The sequence below is a fragment of the Rattus norvegicus genome, chromosome 9 (genome assembly GCF_036323735.1).
Source record: "Rattus norvegicus strain BN/NHsdMcwi chromosome 9, GRCr8, whole genome shotgun sequence".
NCBI classification, from domain to species: Eukaryota; Metazoa; Chordata; class Mammalia; order Rodentia; family Muridae; genus Rattus; species Rattus norvegicus.
In genome coordinates this window covers 101702452-101720760 of record NC_086027.1, presented here as the reverse complement: position 1 = coordinate 101720760, position 18309 = coordinate 101702452, and the positions used below count along the sequence as shown (strand labels likewise).

At 46.2% G+C, this 18309-nt stretch overlaps 1 protein-coding gene across 3 annotated transcripts in view; it reads left to right on the top strand.

Moving 5' to 3' along the window:
* The window catches only part of Thap4 (THAP domain containing 4), a 39722-nt gene that overhangs the window by 8896 nt on the left and 12517 nt on the right, over window positions 1-18309 (top strand). For 2 of the 3 annotated variants that reach the window (XM_039083932.2, NM_001005564.1), the window contains exon 3: window positions 15375-15534. In XM_039083932.2, the coding sequence (XP_038939860.1) occupies window positions 15375-15534 (160 nt within the window). Of the gene's footprint in view, window positions 1-681; window positions 8470-15374; window positions 15535-18309 lie in introns of those variants that run through there. The other variant, XM_008767380.4, reaches the window with a different exon arrangement.

Genomic DNA, 18309 nt, shown 5'->3' with positions numbered 1-18309 from the left:
CTTTCTTTGGAGGTCAGGGTCCAGCTCTGAACTATCTGTTAAGTGCTGAGTTTGCAAGTATAAAATGGTCTGTCAGAGGTAGGCCATTGTTGCAGCATAGTAGTAGGCCAGCCATGCTGGTACTGGAGGGGTGCCTGGATTTTCAGGCCAGTCTATAAAAAGGACAAGTTCTCAGAATTGTTATTTGGTTTTTATTCAGTGTATTTTGTTTTTTATGTTTGTTTGCATGATTTTCTATTCTCCCCTGTCCCCCGGAAGGGAGTTCTCCTTCCTTATCTGAGCTCAGTGGGCCGCCAGGGCCCTGCTCATTCTTTCTTATCAGTTTCTTCCTATGTGGGTCATACTTTTGGGATTACTTCTAAAAGCTCTTAGCTAAATCAAGGTTACCTAGATTTTTTCTGTGTTGTTTCAGGGAGTTTTATGGCTTTGTACTTTTGCATTCGGGTCTGGTCCATTCTGAGGTAATTTTTCAACTACTAGGGAAGTGTAGTAAGACTTGGAAGTGGACTACTTTGCCTGCTCTTTTTTATATTTTAAAGATTTGTTTATTATATTTATATAAGTACACTGTAGCTGTCTTCAGACGTACCGGAAGAGGGCATCGGATCCCATTACAGATGGTTGTGAGCCACCATGTGGTTGCTGGGACTTGAACTCAGGACCTCTGGAAGAGCAGTCAGTGCTCTTCTCCAGCCCAGCCTGCTCTGCTTTTAGTGTGGTAACTACTGTAGATCCTTTTGCCTTTCCACGTAGTCTTTAGAATTATGTCATTGTCTCCAGAACATTTGATGAGACTTTGACATGCCCAGTATAACGATATTGGTTCTTCATAAACCTGTTCATTTACTTAGATTTTTGTTATCATTTACCTAGTTTGGTACTTTCCCTCAAAAACACATATTTTTATGAAAGTTAAGATGGCTGAGCAGGTGGGCTGGAGAGATGACTCAGCGGTTAAGAGCACCTGACTGCTCTTCCAGGGGTCCTGAGTTCAAATCCCAGCAACCACATGGTAGCTCACAACTATCTATAATGAGATCTGATGCCCTCTTCTGGTGTGTCTGAAAGACAGCTACAGTGTACTCATATATAATAAATAAATAAAATCTTAAAAAAAGAAAAAAGAGGGGCTGGGGATTTAGCTCAGTGGTAGAGCGCTTACCTAGGAAGCGCAAGGCCCTGGGTTCGGTCCCCAGCTCCGAAAAAAAGAACCAAAAAAAAAAAAAGAGAGAGAAAAAAGAAAACCATTTAAAAAGAAAAAATGGCTGAGCAGGTAAAGAGACTTGTTGCCAAGGGTGATGAGCTGAGTTTAATCCCCATGAACCACAAGGTGGAAAGGAGAAAACAGACTTCCAAATGTACACTTTGGCACACAGAGGCCCACAGACATACACACATGTGAACACTAAATAAATTAAAGTTAAAATTCATACATATATGTTCCATGTATATGTATTTCATTAGATTTACACCTAAATAGTGATGCAAGTGTGAATTTTATTATAGGTTTAATTATAAAAACTCCAGTTGCTTGTTGATAGCACACAGGAAAGTGAGTTTTCTCTTATCTGTTAACACTGTATCCTAAATTGTTGCTATAGTTGCACGTTAGTTCCACAAGTGTTTTATAGACTTCCCTGAGTTTCCTGCAGTTTCAGTTTATATCACTGATGGACAAGGAGACTGTTTTTGCTTCCCAATCTGTGTTTTTATTTTTCCTCCCTACACTTTGGGGGTTTTGTTTGTTTGTTTGTTTGTTTTTACTCTGTGTGTTTTTATGTCCTTTTCTTCTATTGTACTCACTGGGACTTTCAGGGTGATGTTAAAAAGCAGCATCTTTATATTGGTCCTGAGGAGAGCTTCTGGCTTCTCCCTTCCCGTATGTGTCATTGTGATATAGTAAGTATGGTGACACAGAGCTCCTGGAACCTTTGTAGTGTGTGTTAGGGATGAGAACAGCATCTTCAGTTAATGAGTCTGTTGAGCCATAGCTGAGTCTGTGCTGATGTGGCCTCTCCCATGACAAAGAAGGTTGGTCAGCACAGGAGCCAACCATGCGATTGGAAGGGTAGGACTGAAACCTGCACTGAGGCCTCTGGCTGGAGACTTGTGCTGATCAACGACAGCCAGTGATGGGTCATCCATGCCTATGCAGTGAGGCCCTGGAAGTTCATAGAACTGAGCAGGTGAATATGCACACGTACTGAGATGCTGGCGTGCTGGGGGAGGAAGAGCTTGCTACCCACCCCTGACCTTGTGACAGTTAAGTTTGTTGTGACGTTTTGTGGCTCAGAAGGTTACTGCTCTGTGTGAACTTGAGAACAACATATGGTTTGTTGTTGGATAGTGCAGTCTTAGGATGTTGATTATGGCCCTGCGTCAATGATTAATTCTTTAAGTCATTGGATCTGCCCTTTTCTGGCAGGGGTCACAGCTGTCTTTTTCTCTAGGGGTTTATCTGCTTCTCCAACAATCCTGTCATGTTCGTCCCATACATTTCAGTGTTCTAATACTAAGGACACTCTCCTTAAAGACTGGTTCCTTCACTTTGGAGTTGGAACTGTATTATATAATACCCCAGTAGGGTGGGTTGGTTGGTTGGTTGGTTTGTTTGTTTGTTTTCAAGACAGGGTTTTCTCTGTAGCCCTAGTTGTCCTGGATCTCAAAAACCAAGCGGCCTCCAACTCAGAGATGGCCTCCTCTGTCCCCTAAATGATTAATCCTCGCACCACCACCTCCTCCTTTTAGCTTTGTTTCAAGTGTTAGTATGAAATGTCTTATTTTCTCTGTTTCTGATGCATTTCAGACCAACTTGAACTTCATATTCTGCCTGACCCTCTGGAATATGAACTATATATACATAGCAAGACCTTGTCTCAAAAAAGAGAAAACAGATTAAGACAATTATAGCCCTGTATCTGATTCTAATCATTGCAGAAAGAGAAAAGAGACTTATCTTGCTTCCACCTACTTCTGATGTTTTCTTTTTATTTGGGTTTGAGTTTCTGAACTAAAGCTCTATTTGGAATAAAATTCCTCAATTTTTGACTGAAAGTGCTTTCTTCATTGCCTCTGAAGAGTGATCTCACTGACTTTAGAATTACAAACACTTTCTTCATTGTTATTATTATAGCCGGGCAGTGGTGGTACACGCCTTTAGTCCCTGCACTCATGAGGCGGAGACAGGCACAGCTCTGTGAGATCGAGGCCAGCCTGGTCTATGGAAGGAGTTCCAGGACAGCTGAGGAAACCCTATCTCAGAAGTTCCCCTCAAAAAATTTATTTGCTTTTATATCCCCACCCTACCTCCGGGGTGAGAGAGAGAGAGAGAGAGAGAGAGAGAGAGAGAGAGAGAGAGAGAGAGAGAGAGAGAAACATGTCATACACATGTGAAAGTAAGTCAGAGGACAACTTGAAGAAGTCATTCGGTCCTGGGGACCAAAATCAGCCTTGGTAGCAAGCACTTTTACCTATGAACCGTCTCTGAAGTCCTTGTTTTGTTTTTAATATTTAATATATGGTGCTGCTAGGTGTTGTGCTGGAAATAATGAGCCCAAGGAAAGGGCATAAAAGTTTTTGCCAGACCAGAATTGATTACAGATTTTAATAAAGAATGCATACTAAGGATAGAAACACAGTTGGTGAATTCTCAGAGAGAGAATAATTCCCTAAGGAGTAAATGGTGAGTTCTAGAGCAGTTAAGATGCGTGACCTGGCTCTGTCTCCTGGGCTGTATGTGGGTCATGTTTGAATAGGAATGAGGAGGACAGCTCCCTATCTTGTTGAGTAGGAAATTTTATAACACCACTTGTCTTCCCTGAGACAAATTAGGTGCTAATTATTTGTATAAGACATTACAAGTCTTTTCTTTTAAAACATGTATTATTACTTCTTTTTTAATTTATCTATATGCACATACATGCACCACAGCACACATGTGGCAGTCAATCTAAGGACAACTTGAAGGAATCCATTCTCTCTTTTTACCATGTGGGTCCCAGGGATTGAACCTGGGTCATCCAGTTTGATGGCAAGCAGCTTTCCTCACTGAGCCATCTTGTAGACCCCACAGAATTTATTCTGTTTATCAGAAGTGTGTCTCTGAACATGTAAGTTTTTATGTCTCTCTCCCACACTTGTCCCTTCTTGTTGACTTTCCTTTATAAAATCCCAAAGAATTTAAGCTTTTCTTTTGAAGCAGTAAATGCCTAGACATAGGCCACATCTGACCACTTGTTTTTTTACAAATGAGATCTGATCTTGCTAGAATATGGTAGTAAAATAAACTGTTACTGTCTAAATTTTTAGAATGTCTAACCTAAATTGCCTGGAGGCATTGTTTTTATAGTGTAAAATTAACCTTTTCAGTCTCACAAGCTTAACTAATTCTTTGAATATGGTTGTTTTGTATGTATGAGTGATTTGCCTGCATGTATGTATTATGTATGTATGTATGTATGTATGTATGTATGTTCACCACCCTCAAAGGTCAGAAGAGGGGTTGGATATCCTGGAACTGGGGCTAATGGTTGTGAAACACTGTGTGGGTTCCGGAAGCCAAATCTGGGTCCTACCCAGAGCAGCAAATACTCTTTGCTGTTGAGTGAACTCTCCAGCCTTGGGGTCCTGTCTGCTCTTACAGGTCAAAGGCGTTGGGACTGAGCTGTGTATTCTGTATTCACAGGACAGCTTGAGTTCAGTCCTGTCGGTGGGAACTTTGTCTCATAGCCACATCGAATATGTGTGTATAAGGGAGGATAGCAATGCCAGATGACAGGTTCAGCAAAGGCTGGGCCAAAAAAAGCAAATACCTGCAAACAATGTGAATGCTAAGAGTAACTCAGAACAGGGCTGGAGGTGTGGCTCAGGAAAGAGTTTGCCTAGAGTTAGTTCATAAAGCACTGAATAAATGAGTAGTCAGGTCCTGGTGGCACATGATATGTAACTTAGGAGGTGGAGGCAGGAGGATTAGAAGTTCAAGGTTAGCCTGGGCTACAAGAGACCCTGTTTTCAAAGGGGGGGTGATGGTAGTGACAGGAGGAGCAGGGAAGAGAGACTCAAAGAACACCTAACAGGACTGCATTTAGTCAGAGCACACCCTTAGCAGAGACAAGGTAGGAAGTTTACATCTCAGGGACACAGCAAGGTCAGAGTGAAGCTCGTCATATAGATGTAAAGAAATGAGCTGCTAGTGTTAGTAGAAAATACTTCCAGAGTTGATCCAGGTCCCTGAATATGAAGTTCCATCACAGAGAGAATGTAGGGGGAGGGGGAGGAAAAAAAGGGAAGAGAGGTAATCGGGAAACAGGCCAGCAGAGACAGGAGATTTTACACACACGCACCCCCCCCCGACTTTTCGTGGTGAGAACCGAGTAGGCTCCTGGATCCCTGGAGCAGAGTCGTTAGGGCAAAGGTGGCTGGTGCTTGAGAAGCAGAGATTGAGCAGGGCTGATGTGAAAGGGTGTGGTGAGCCTGGCATGGTGGCCCACACCTTTAGTCTAAGCCCTGTGGAGGCAGAGGCAGGCCTGGTGTACGAAATGATTCCGAGACAGGCTTGTTACAGAGAAACCTGTCTCAGTAATTACCACCATCTTCTGAGACAGCTATGACATCCCTCTCAGAGCTGAGGGTTGGGTATAAAGAATCTAAGTCCTAAATTATGGCAAAAGAGATCTAATTGAAGAACATAGTTACAGTGCCACAAAGTGACCAGCATCCTTTGTCCAGCAGTGGCCAAATTTTGTTACTGAGGAAGATAAAGTCAGTTTAGTTTTGTTTTCTTTTTTGAGAGTCAAACTTAGCTAGTTTTTGCAGTTACATTCTGGGAGTGGATGGGGGGAGATAGAGGACACAAGACCTAACATAGCTCCTACTGGGGAGACAGCACTTACCCTGAACGCACAGTCTAATGTATTGGGCCTCCCTCCTTCCATGTGTGGGGTGAGACCCAGCCTTACCACAGACTCCTAAACACTCCCACGAGAAGAGATGGCATGCCAGTCCTTGGAGATAAAACTCCAAAGCTAAACCCACCTACTTGGTCAAGCAAGAATGATCTTGAAGGGCTGGAAGCTTACAAACTGAAACTGGCCACCAATCAGCTGCAAGGGAAAGGGAACTCAGGTCTAGGAGAGAGTGAAAACCTGGCTCCCTGGAGATCTCAGATGAGGAAGGAAAGCCTTTATTGCCTGGGTTTACCCCCATCACTAGATAGGAGAAAAAGAGAGAGGGGGAGGGGGGAATCCTTGATCTCTTTCTTGTTTCTTCTTTGAGCATGACTACTAACAAACCATATCTAACCACCTACCCCCGGCTTATTGGGGCTCTAGCACTTATATACCCTCTGAAAAGTTCCCAGAATTCCAAACACACAATCACAGAAACTGTCTTCAGCTGGCAAAACCACACCTCCGCTAGAGCAGGAGGCAAATCATAGTCAGCGGCTTTGAAGCAGCCCCACATCTGGGATTCAAACAAAAACACATTCTTAGGATATTTCTATATCTTAAAAAGAAACCAAAATTCCAGAGTTATCACTACACACCCCCTCTCTTGTGGTATGGGGCAAAAGGAACTCTTTTTAATTCATGTCTTTGAATGGCAGCATGGGTGACTCTTGATTTTTGACCTTGTCATCTGGGCTGGTGCAGGAATATGACCAAAGTAGTGTCCTCCTGGAGTATCTGCTTAACTCTGAGAGGTAGGTGCACTGTCTCAGATGGCAGAGACTAAGGAGATGGCGTGAGTTCACATCCTACCGGGCTAAGAGCTGGACTGTTCTTAATTTCTGCAGTGGTTGGAGGTTCTCTGTATGTGCCTGCCTTTGTCTTGGTTTCCTCAAAACCTCTAGCACAGCAATGCCCCTGGCACTCTTCCAGCTGTGGGGCCTTGTGGCTTGATAGCAGGTGTAGAGAGGGAAGCCACCTGTACGTAGAGGTTGATGTCAGCCTCAGAGTGACCTGTGTTTCTCAGCCAGGACCTTCACAAATGTGTCTTATGTTTTTAGTAAACCCCCTTCAGTGAAATGGAGGGACTGGAAGCATAAAATAAGTGTCCTTCCCCAGCCAAGTCCCCAGAAAGTCCGTCTGCATAGCCCCCAGAGCCACCTTGTAGCGGTGCTCCTGGTGGGTCACAAGCTTCCTGGTCGCACACTTCTGGCCAACCACCCAGGAGCTCTACAGATCCGAGAATGAAAGACACACACTCATGCCAGTTAATTTTTAAAATGCCGTGGCCTGGGGTTGGGGATTTAGCTCAGTGGTAGAGCGCTTGCCTAGGAAGTGCAAGGCCCTGGGTTCGGTCCCCAGCTCCGAAAAGAAAAAAGAAAAAGGAAAAAAAAAATGCCTTGGTCACCTCAAAGACTGGGCAGCTCTAATCAAGAAAATACCCTGCAGACTTACTTACAGGCATTGGGACAGTGGCCTTTTCTCTTTTTACAAGACTGAGGTTTTTCTTCCCAGATAAGTTTAGCTTGTGTCAAGTTGACCAAAACAAAAAAGCAACCATTTATTAGAGTCTATCATTCTAATAGTCTCGGTGGACTAACTAGATAAACATCATCTTTGCAGAGAATAACATTAGAGGCTGTTTTATATGTTGTGTTGAAATCTGTAGGAGTTCTCTTTTCCATTCATCATCTCTGGTTTTCCTCTGTCCCTGTGTGCTCCTCTCTGTTGTGAATGGTCAGTTGGACCTTGCTGTCATGTTGATGCTCGTAGGACCCAGACCCCGCACCTCGTGCTACCCTGCACCTCCTCAGTGTCCTGAAGAGCCAGCTTCTGCTGGGTGCTTTGGTGGTAGCTTTTTGACTGTGTAGTGCTGTATGATTAGCCTCGTTTTTTCTGCTTGACACAGCAGGAAACTCTGTTATTGTCAACAGAGCAATGGTATGAGGGTAAGAATCATGAACAGTTTTCTCCCCAGGACCCAGAAAGCATATCTACCCATGTCCTCTCACCAGGCCCCACGACCCATTTGCCCTCTGAAAACTCCCATGTTTAGAGCTAAGCTAAGCTAAGCAGAAAGGCATCCGTGAAGACAACAGAGTGTATTAGGAGCCTAAGCTCCTGGCAAATGTTCCTGAAGAAACAGCTTCTGTTCTGTGCCTGCCCTGCTGTGCATTTGATTTAGTGAGTTGATTCCCTCGGCTCCACTCTGTGGAAACAACAGAGGGTAGAATTCCTGTTCCTTATCTGGATGGGACAGCTAACTCCCTGGCCTAGTGCTGACATGTAAGATGCCGCTCAGTCTCCAGAGCTCCTTTAGCTCTGAAGCTCTGTGATCTCCACATTCTTCTAAGACGGAGCCTTTTAATAATGGACTACAATTCCCAGAATGCTCTCTTTGGATTGGCATTCATTTCCTGCAATGCCTTAACAGCCAGGTGCACACATTTCCCCGGCAATTGGCAGAAAATAACCTTGAGGAACCTTGACGGAGTGTATCGGAGTTCAGAAAACTTAGGGATGGGTAAGCTTGTTTTCAATGTTTAGGTCACTTATAACAAGATTTAAGCTTTTATTTTTGCAGTTTAAGATTTTTATAAAAAGAAAAATTAAATCAAAAGAAAATTTATAGAAAAACCTATCTAGGTTTTTTGTTTTTTTTTAAGAGATTGAAATCTACAAATAGGCTGGTGAGGTCTTTTACTTTTGTATTCTCCTAATGAAGTTAAATGTATATACAGTGAAACACAGTTCTTGATACTCTAGTCTGATGGATTTCAACACATGGAGGGTCCATAGCTGGATGTTTGGGTTATAGAATGGCTTCTGCTGCCCCACACATCAGTGATGGCAATGGCAGCAGTCGCAGACAGGGGGCTGGGGCAGTGGAAGGGCAGAGAGAAGGAGCCAGTCCATCCGTGGTGCTCCAAGTTTACTACCGGGTGGACACACTGGTTGTTTGGCACCCACCTGCTGCCATGTGTCCAAACTGGCATCCTTTAAGGACAGCGGGCTGTGGGAGTGGGGGTATGGAGCCCAGTGCTTGGATGGGTACTGCTTTCCAGAGTCTTTTCACACTGCACTGTGCTGTGGACCTTGGCACAGAGCATCCTGACGTGTAGACTACGCTCGTTTCCAATCATGTCCTTCCTGCGCACCATCAGAGAGTCTTGTCCTGTGTTTCCTTTACTTGCCAAGTGTCACAGGGCAACTCAACCTTGTATGTCCCAGGATTGGTGGAGCCTGGGTTTGCAGTTCTTCTGCCAGAAGGACCAGTTGAACTCCTGGTTATAAAGTGCCTCCATAGCCTGAGTGCCTTTTCCCGTGTCAGCACTGCTGAATAGCCAGAACGTGGGCAAGGCAGCAAGCTGTAGCAGTCAGGAGTCTTTCCTGCCTTGTTTTCAGGTAGATGCTCAACCCAGCCATGGTGCCCACCTGCCAAGCAGGCCACCCCTGGTGATTGTAGCCAGCCCAATACTACTACCCATTTCTGTCCTTGTGGCCCACACATCTTTACTCTGTCTTCCTGCCCATCCCCTCCCTTTCCTTTTGTGTCTTCCCCGTCCTATCTTGGGACACCTCCACTTTGTTTATTGTGCACTATCTATCCCAGCCTTTCCTTCTTCTGGTTCTGATAATTCTGTTCTGCTAGCCCTAGATTTGCAACTTGCAGTTTCGTCCTCTCCTTCTCTAATCATTGCCCTGTCCAGGCCCCCAAAGCTCCTAACAGACAGGACACCTACTTGATCCTGGCTGTGCTTGATCCCCCTTAGCACAGAAGGACAAACTCCAGTGTCACTGAAAGGATAAAAAGACATAATGCCCCTGGGACAGCAGGCATAGCTAGGCCCTACCTTAGACCCACAGGCCAGCATGCTAAGCAGTGTGCAGCTGGTAGGTGGCTACTCCTACTACCGCTACTCCTACTACCGCTCCTACTCTCCGCTACTACCTACTCTTAGCCATGCAGCCCCTCAGACCCCTCAACATCTGTGTCCCTTTTCTCTACTGATACATGTTCCTTAATAGCAGGGTTCACATTTCCAGTTTCTCCACAGCCTCCCTCTGCAGGTTCCTCCTATGTGATAACCTTTTCCCCCTATCTAATCAAAGTGCTTTCAGTGAGTGTCTCCACCTAGTTTTATGTGTTATGGGTCTTTTGTCTCCACGTATGTCTGTATAACACATATTATAGTTTTATGTGTTATGGGTCTTTTGTCTCCACGTATGTCTGTATAGCACATGCATGCAGTGCCTGCAGAGCCCAGGAAAGAGCACCATGCCCTGGCACTGGAATTACAGACAGTCTTTTTTTTTTTTTTTTTTGGTTCTTTTTTTTTCGGAGCTGGGGACCGAACCCAGGGCCTTGCACTTCCTAGGCAAGCGCTCTACCACTGAGCTAAATCCCCAACCCCCTACAGACAGTCTTAAGGCACTGAATGAAACCTGTGTCCTCTGGGAGAATGGTGAGAATAGGGTCTTAACGGTGAGCCGTCTCTCCCGGCCCCTCCACCTAGCGTTGGGAGAGGTAAGCAGACACTCAAGGAACTGACCCTGCTTCTACACAAAAACCGCCTGGTCTGAGGTCTTGATTGAACCTGACCAAGCTTTGCAGAAGCACATTTCCGGCCCTGGTTAGTATGTGTCATGCCGTGCCCACTTCACTCTCACAGGTATTTCATGTCAGGATCCATTGTTTGGTTCCCCGGGCTCTTTGTTGAACTGTGTAACATAGCACTTCCTCAGTGGGGTAATTCCTACAGCACTAGTTGTTTTCTGGAACCAGTTCCCCAGGGTGACTCTAAACAGCAGGAAAGCTGTTCTGTGAAGTAGCTGAGGGCTGCATAGATTAGTCCAGAATGCCCGGGGCCTTTTCAGCCTCAGAGGAAAGAATAGTGGAGGGAGGGACACAGGCCCCAACAATACCAGGCCTAAGGAACTAGTAAATCAGACAACCAAGGCAAGAATGCGTGATTCGTACCACCAGTTGTTTATAATTGAACAAACCCCTTATGTTGGCTGCTTTATCCCCAAATCAGTGTCTTCGTTCTCTGAGACACTAAAGTTAGCAACACTGCAACAGTGGATCTGAGTCCCAGCATGACAGCTGGAGCCCTGGGCTCTGAGGTCCTTCTGGTCTCCACTGAGCCATCCATCTCTCCAGCATACCTTAAACGTTTTAATAACTGCTTTAAGAAGGTCAAAGGAAACTAGCATAACTAAAGTTAGCAAATATATTATTTGATTTCACTATCCAAAATACTGTCATCTCTCTAAGTGACCAGTAGTTTTTTCATCCTGGGATACTAGAAGTTGTTTTTCTAGACTGAGTTTTGGGAAGCCTGTGGTGTGTCTAGGGCAGCCACATCTCTAGTGCTACAGAGTTGGCCACCTCAGGTCTGCAGCAAACATAGGGTGCTGGAAGCTGAGGTGAGTTACAAGATACCTTGTGGTATCTTTCTTTGTGGGCTTGCCTGTTTCCCTCTGTGTAATGGAAACCCTGACCATTTCATAAGAGTGGGATCAGGTAATCCCTGCTCTTGGTCTGACTTCTCTCGCCCAGGCTTACCTCTGTGGTACAGTTGGAAATGGTTTGCCTTTATGATTGAGTAGTGTTCCTCCTCTGAGCATGCTGTGTCAGCTCACTCAGCAGGCATCAGATGTGAGTTCTGCTTGTGGCTGTGGTGAACAGTCTGCTGCTGCAGATAGTTAGGTCTGACTTGGGTGGGTACTTAATTTCTTTTGGGCCTGTCCCTGGGGGTAAAGCTATTGCTGGGTCCTGCTCTGTGCTCACCTTAAAAAAATTAATTTTTTCGGGCTGGAGAGATGGCTCAGTGGTTAAGAGCTCTGACTGCTCTTCCAGAGGTCCTGAGTTCAAGTCCCAGCAACCACATGATGGCTCACAACCATCTGTAATGGGATCTGTGTGTGTAATTGTATACAAAAAATAAATAAATCTTTTAAAAAAATTAATTTTTTAGTTTATGTACATTATTGTGGCCCATAGTTTGGACTTGGGTGGTTTGTTTTGTTTTGCAGTGTTTTGCAAATCCTGGGTCTTGAGTGTGCTGGGTAATCTGTGCTGAGGAACTCCAGCATGTCCTCTCATGAAGGCCCATGTCTTCACTTTTACGTTCTTCCCGCTGCTGGCTGGTCTTTTTTTTCCATTGCTGTGAGAGAACACCATGACTACAGCAACTTACAGAAGAAAGAGTTTATTTGAGCTTATGGCTCCAGAGGATAAGGCTCTATGATGGCAGGAAGTGGCAGGCATGTGACCGGAAGCTGGGAGCTCTCACCCTCTCATCCTTAACCATAAGCACAGACCAGAGTGGGCTGAACTGCCTTGAGTGCTAACTCTTCAACTGTGCCCAGCTACACCCTTCTTCCAGCAACGCTATGCCTCCTCAACCTCCCCAGACAGCGGCTGCCCCAGCTGGGGACAGAGAGTTCAAATGCCTGGTACTACAGAGAGTACTTCTTGTTTACACTGCTGGGGTTTGCTTCATCTTTCTTCTTCCCTGAGTTAGACTCACTCACACCTCACCTTTTGGTCTTTTGTGTTATGGAGACTGGTCTTGCACAGGCAACAGCCCTGCTTGAAATTTTAAGAGTATATAGTAGCTGGACTTGGTAGCTTACCCCCGGGACTCTGGAAGGTGAGCAGAAGGTTCTCGTGGTCGGCCGAAGTTACATAGTAAGACCTGACTCAAAAAAAACAGAACTAAGGACTGAGGAGATGGCTTTGTGGTTAGAAGTGCTTACTGCTCTTCCAGAGGACCTGAGTCCATTTGCAGGAGTTAGCTCTCTCCTTCCACTCTGGGGGTTCTAGAGATCCAACTCAGGTCATCATGCTTGGTAGGGAGCTCCCTCACCTTTCCCATTATTTAAATCCTGGGAGAGGCAGAAACGATGCATCGCAGATCAAGCCTCAGGCAGGTTGGTGGAAAAAAGAGCAGGACCAGTTAGTCTCTCTCTGCCTTGTGTTTTCCGTCTCTCTCTGCTCTCCTCCCCTTTCTGGTCTGTGTCTCTCATCTGGTGTTTGAGGACTGTCCCCATTTGGTCCCACTGGTTGGGAAGCAGTGTGAAGACAGGATTTTTATCATGGCCTGGCTTGTTTCTGCTGGAGGAGCATGTCACTCAGTAATAACTCATACAGAAGGACTCCAGGAGGGAGGGGCTGAGTGACCCCTAATGGGTCTAAAATAAGGGTAATGCCAGGTATAGGTGCGGGACTTCGGAGGACACGGGGATTCTGGCAAGGGCCACCTGGTCTAGAACTGTAGTGCTCATTGAGACTTCCCTAATATGGAGTTCATGACTAGAGCCAGGTGTGGGTCATGAACATTAGTGCAGGGCTCGATTCTAGTTCTGCCTCTGAGAGGGTACTTGCTGCCTGCCTGGGAAGCCAAGGTGTTTCCATGGCTCACCTACACAGCCTTGCCCTGTCCTGAGTGTGCTGTCAGGTGACTGCTCTGCCTGTTGTTGCAAGCCTCGCACCCTAGGGGGCAGGAGTAGATCATCTGTATCCTGCCTGCAGGGGCAACAGAGTAAAAGAGGAAGAGAATGGAGAAGGGAGTGCTGTCGGGCACAGGACCTCACAAGACATGCATACTCATGCTACCGTGCATGAGGGACACATGCAAGCTTATCGGCACACAAACCAACAGGACACACATGCTGACAGAACTAGCTTTTCATATGCTTTAGTAGTTATGTGGGAGGAGCTTGTAAGGGAGAACTGGTATTTCCTCCACAGACAATGTACAGGTCACCTGTCTATCATGGCTACCTACAGAGACACTCTGAGGCGCATACACTTCTCCATACACAGTGCCCTGTGGGTTGAGTGCTGCCAGGGGCCCCTTCAGAGTAAGGCACCAGCATTGTCCCACACCAGAGGACTTAGGTGTTGTTGGAGTTCATGACATTGAGTGAGGCAGCAGACTGTCCTGTCTTGCTCAAAATGACTGAGTTCTCTACAGTTTGAGATCACAAACCCCACTGGAGTGTTTTCCAGCTACTCCCTTCCCCTTAGGCTTTAACTAAGGTATGGAGGTGAACTTGGCACCCTAAGAGTAGAGGAGTAGAGGAGCTCGGTCTGCCTGTTATCCAGTAAAGAGGTCCAGAATTAGACCCGTTACACTCTCACATAGACTAGCAAATATATATGTAAATAAAAACAATACGTTAAAAATTCGTGTTAGATTTATATATTTTATTGTATGTTAAAATGTTTTGCCTGTATACATATATGTACACCAAGGGTGTGCTTAGTGCCGAAAGAAGTCAGAAGATGACATCAGGTCTCCTGGAACCGGAGTTATGGATGGTCATGTGGTGCTAGGAGTTAAGCCTTAGTCCTCCCCAGAGCAAGAAGTGTTCTTAATAGCTAGACCATTTCTCCAACCCAATAAAAAAATATTGACGACTCAGTGGGTAAAAGCACTTGCTGCCAAGTCTGATGAACTTGAGTTCAATGCCTGGAACCCACATGGTAGGAGACAGCTGATGCCTGGAAGTTGTCTTCTCTGCCTGTGGGGCCCTGTAAAGGTCTTCCCTCTTCTGAATCTTCTTCCTAACTCTTTCAACTCAGAGCTGTGTGATATTAAAGCTGAAGTCGTTCCCAGCGCTGACCTAGTTGCCTTGCAGGACACATGAGTTGTTGGTCTCTGGAATGGGCTGTGTCTGTTGGTGGATGGGGAGTCTTCCTGCACTGACCTCCTCCATCTCCAGCCCCGCTCTTCTGTGAGCCGCTTTCCAGACTCCAGGGTCAAGGTGTACAAAGGCACCAGAAGTATCCTGCTCACCTGTGGGAATCAGCCTGGTGACCCTTCTGAGGCCCTGCAGTCTCTGGCAGAGTCAGAGTGAGAGCTGAGGTGACCTGGGAGGTCATGTGACTCAGTTACAGACCGCACCTTCATGCAGCACTCAGCTGGTCCTCACAGAGCTGCCTCATAGGGCAGCCTGCCTCGCTGTCCTCCAGCCCTGCTTCCAGCTCCTCAGCGTGCCAGCCAGTGTGCCACCTTCCCACAGTAAAGCAGACAGCCTCTGCTGCGGTATGAAGCAGGCACAGTTGAATAGAAGGGAGAGATAATTTTCTTAGAAGCTGTCAGCCTCCAGCTCCAGCATGGCCTCCCTCTCCAGCCCTGTTGCTTTTCACATCTGCTTCTTAGCCTGCCTGTTCTCCCTTCCTTGTGCACCGTTCCTCCTGGGCTACATTCTGGTCCCAGGACTTCGGGGGCTGAAGGACTTCAGGCTTCCCTGGCATCTTCATCACTCCCCGGACTCTGGACGTTGCAGAGGTCCAAGAGGATCTCACCACAGGGCATTTGAGGGGTGTGTGGCTGCTGTGGCAAAAGCACATTCCAAAGTATGGCCAACACTGGAGGAAGTGAGTCATTTACTGTTCCGTCCTTTCGTTTTCAGAGCCTCCCAAGCTGAATCCAGTGGTGGAGCCGTTGTCCTGGATGCTGGGTACCTGGCTGTCAGAGCCGCCGGGAGTTGGTACCTTCCCAACACTGCAACCCTTCCAGTACCTGGAGGAGGTGCACATCTCCCATGTGGGTCAGCCTATGCTCAACTTCTCGTAAGTCCCATCGTGCTCACGCTCCCGGACTGCCTAGGCATTTAGATAACTCCAGACTGATCCAAGACATGCCAGGCAGCACCTTTAGATTCGCTTCCGAAAAGCTCTGTCTTCTTTCCCAGAGCCTGGCAGCTGAGGCATGGGGCTGGTAAAAATGGTCTGTTACACTGTTGCATTCTTTAAGATGTCAGGCAGACGGCCCGTTGACAAGGTAGTTAATCTAAGCAGAAAAGCAATTGATGTGTGTTTAATTCAACCAGTACTGTCAGTCTGATGTGTGGACATCTGTTACTCGGGGCCGCTGAAGTAAGAGGGTGGGGCCCTCATTTATTTTTGCCCTGTGCTAGGTGAGGTGTTTAGCAAGTATTTTAAGGGCGGCTGAAATGTGATTTTAAAAGTAATGTATGTACTTAGCAATTTTAAATAGGGTGGAGACATTGTCAGTGATGGAGTGGTTTCGTAGCATGTCTAAGCCCTGGATTTATTCCCCAGAAACTCACGTGTTTTTAAAAGTACATAAAATACAAAAGCAAAAATCTGTTTCTGCTTTAGTCTCCACTACAGAGTTCTTAAGAATCTTAACTAGGAGCTGGCAGGATGGGTCAGTGGCCTCTAAGCTGGATGCTCTGGGTTCAAGCCCTAGGACCCACAATGGTGGAAGGAGAGAAATGACTCTCAAGTTATTCACTGACCCCCTACACACAAGTATACACAATCAAATAAATACAATAAATATCTATTCTTAAATCTTACTAAATAACTTACGGTACTGCATTTTGAGTTTCTCTTTCGTGAAATACTTGCAGAAGCATTTCACATTCAGAGATTTTTAGAAATTATTTAATTATGTGTCTCTGTGTGTCTCTGTATGTGCCCAAGGAGGGCAGACGGTGTCAGCTCCCTGAAGCTGGAGTTCCAGACTGTCATGAGCTGCCTGGTGTAGGTGCCAGGACTCCAACTGCAAGAACAGTGTGTGACCCTCTGAGCGGGTGACATTAGCTCAGGCCTGACTAGAACAGTGTGTGACCCTCTGAGCGGGTGACATTAGCTCAGGCCTGACTAGAACAGTGTGTGACCCTATGAGCAGGTGACATTAGCTCAGGCTGACTAGAACAGTGTGTGACCCTATGAGCGGGTGACATTAGCTCAGGCTGACTAGAACAGTGTGTGACCCTATGAGCGGGTGACATTAGCTCAGGCCTGACTAGAACAGTGTGCGACTCTATGAGCGGGTGACATTAGCTCAGGCCTGACTAGAACAGTGTGTGACCCTATGAGCGGGTGACATTAGCTCAGGCCTGACTAGAACAGTGTGCGATCCTATGAGCAGATGACATTAGCTCAGGCTGACTAGGGAAGCAGTTCACAACCCCAAACCCAAGTCCTCTGGGGTCCAGAACTGTTCAGTGCCGACAAATGATACCATTGCAGCTTTTAGGTTGTATAGGTGTGGGGCTTAGTTTTGTTTTAAAACAAAAGACAGTACAGCCGTGGTTGTACTAGAACTTGGCTGTGTAGACCAGGCTGACTTCAGAGTCCCAGAGATCTGCCTGCCTCTGCCTCCTAAGTGCTGGGATTAAGGGTTTGTGCCACCATGCCTAGGCCATTTTGGGTTTGAAGATCTATTATTATATTTTTGGATGTGTCTGAAGATCCCCGAGTGTGTGTATGCACCACATGTGTCCCTGGTTCCTGCAGAGGAAAAAGAAGGTATGAGATGCCCTGGAACTGAAGTCACAGACAGTCGTGAGCTGCCACAGATGTACAAAGAACCAAGTTAGGGTCCTCTGCTAGAGGCACAGTGCTCTTACCTCTGAGCCATGTTCCTGACCTCATTTGGGGTTTTGAATTTTTTTAGAGATACTCCACATCCATCTGTTTTGTGGTGGTTACTGGTTTTGTTTGTTTTGTTTTGTTTGAGACAGAGTATCCTTCATAGCCCGGACTGGTCTGAAAGCCGCTGTGTGTCTCAGGCTGGCCTCAGACTCACAGTTATCTTGCCTCCATTAGCTGAGTGCTACAGCTACAGGCATGCGCCCCCACACCCAGCAGATACTCTGCTTCATTTTCTAACTAGGATATGGAAAGGTAGAAGATGACTATTTTCTGGGGCGTTGTTGTTGGGGGGGGGGGGTAGGGGGGGGTGGTGGTTTGTTTGTTTTTAAGATGGTCTCTGTGTCGCCCTGGGTGTCCTGGAACTCTCTGTTAAGACTAGGCTGGCCTTAAACCCTTCCTGCAGAGTGCTGTGACTAAAGTCGTGTGTTACCACACCTGACAATGGTCTCCTTAAAGAAAGAGGTGATTTGATTGTGGAGGCATATATATGCCTGTAATCTTCAGCATTCTGGGGCTAAGGCAGACCGCTCAGCCTACTATCCAGTCAGGCCTAGTCAGCCTGGACTACTCAGAAAAACAGGTCAGAGACAGGGAGGATAGTCTTAATTATGGTTTCTATTGCTGTAATAAAACACCGTAACCAAAAGTAACTTGGAGAGGAAAGTTTTTATATTACAAATCTTGGATCACACTCTATCACTTAGAGAAGGAAGTCAGGGCAGGAACTTGGAGGGGAAAACCGAAGCAGAAGCCACAGAAGGATGCTGCTTACTGGCTGTTCCTTGTGGCTTGCTCAACTGCTTTTTTACACAACTCAGGACCACTTCTCAGAGTCAGTACCATCTCGAGTGAGCTGGGAATTCTGGATAATACAAAAGTACCTAAGGCTGGGGGATGGCTGTGGTTAAAAGCACCGAATGCTCTACCAGAAGTTCAGCT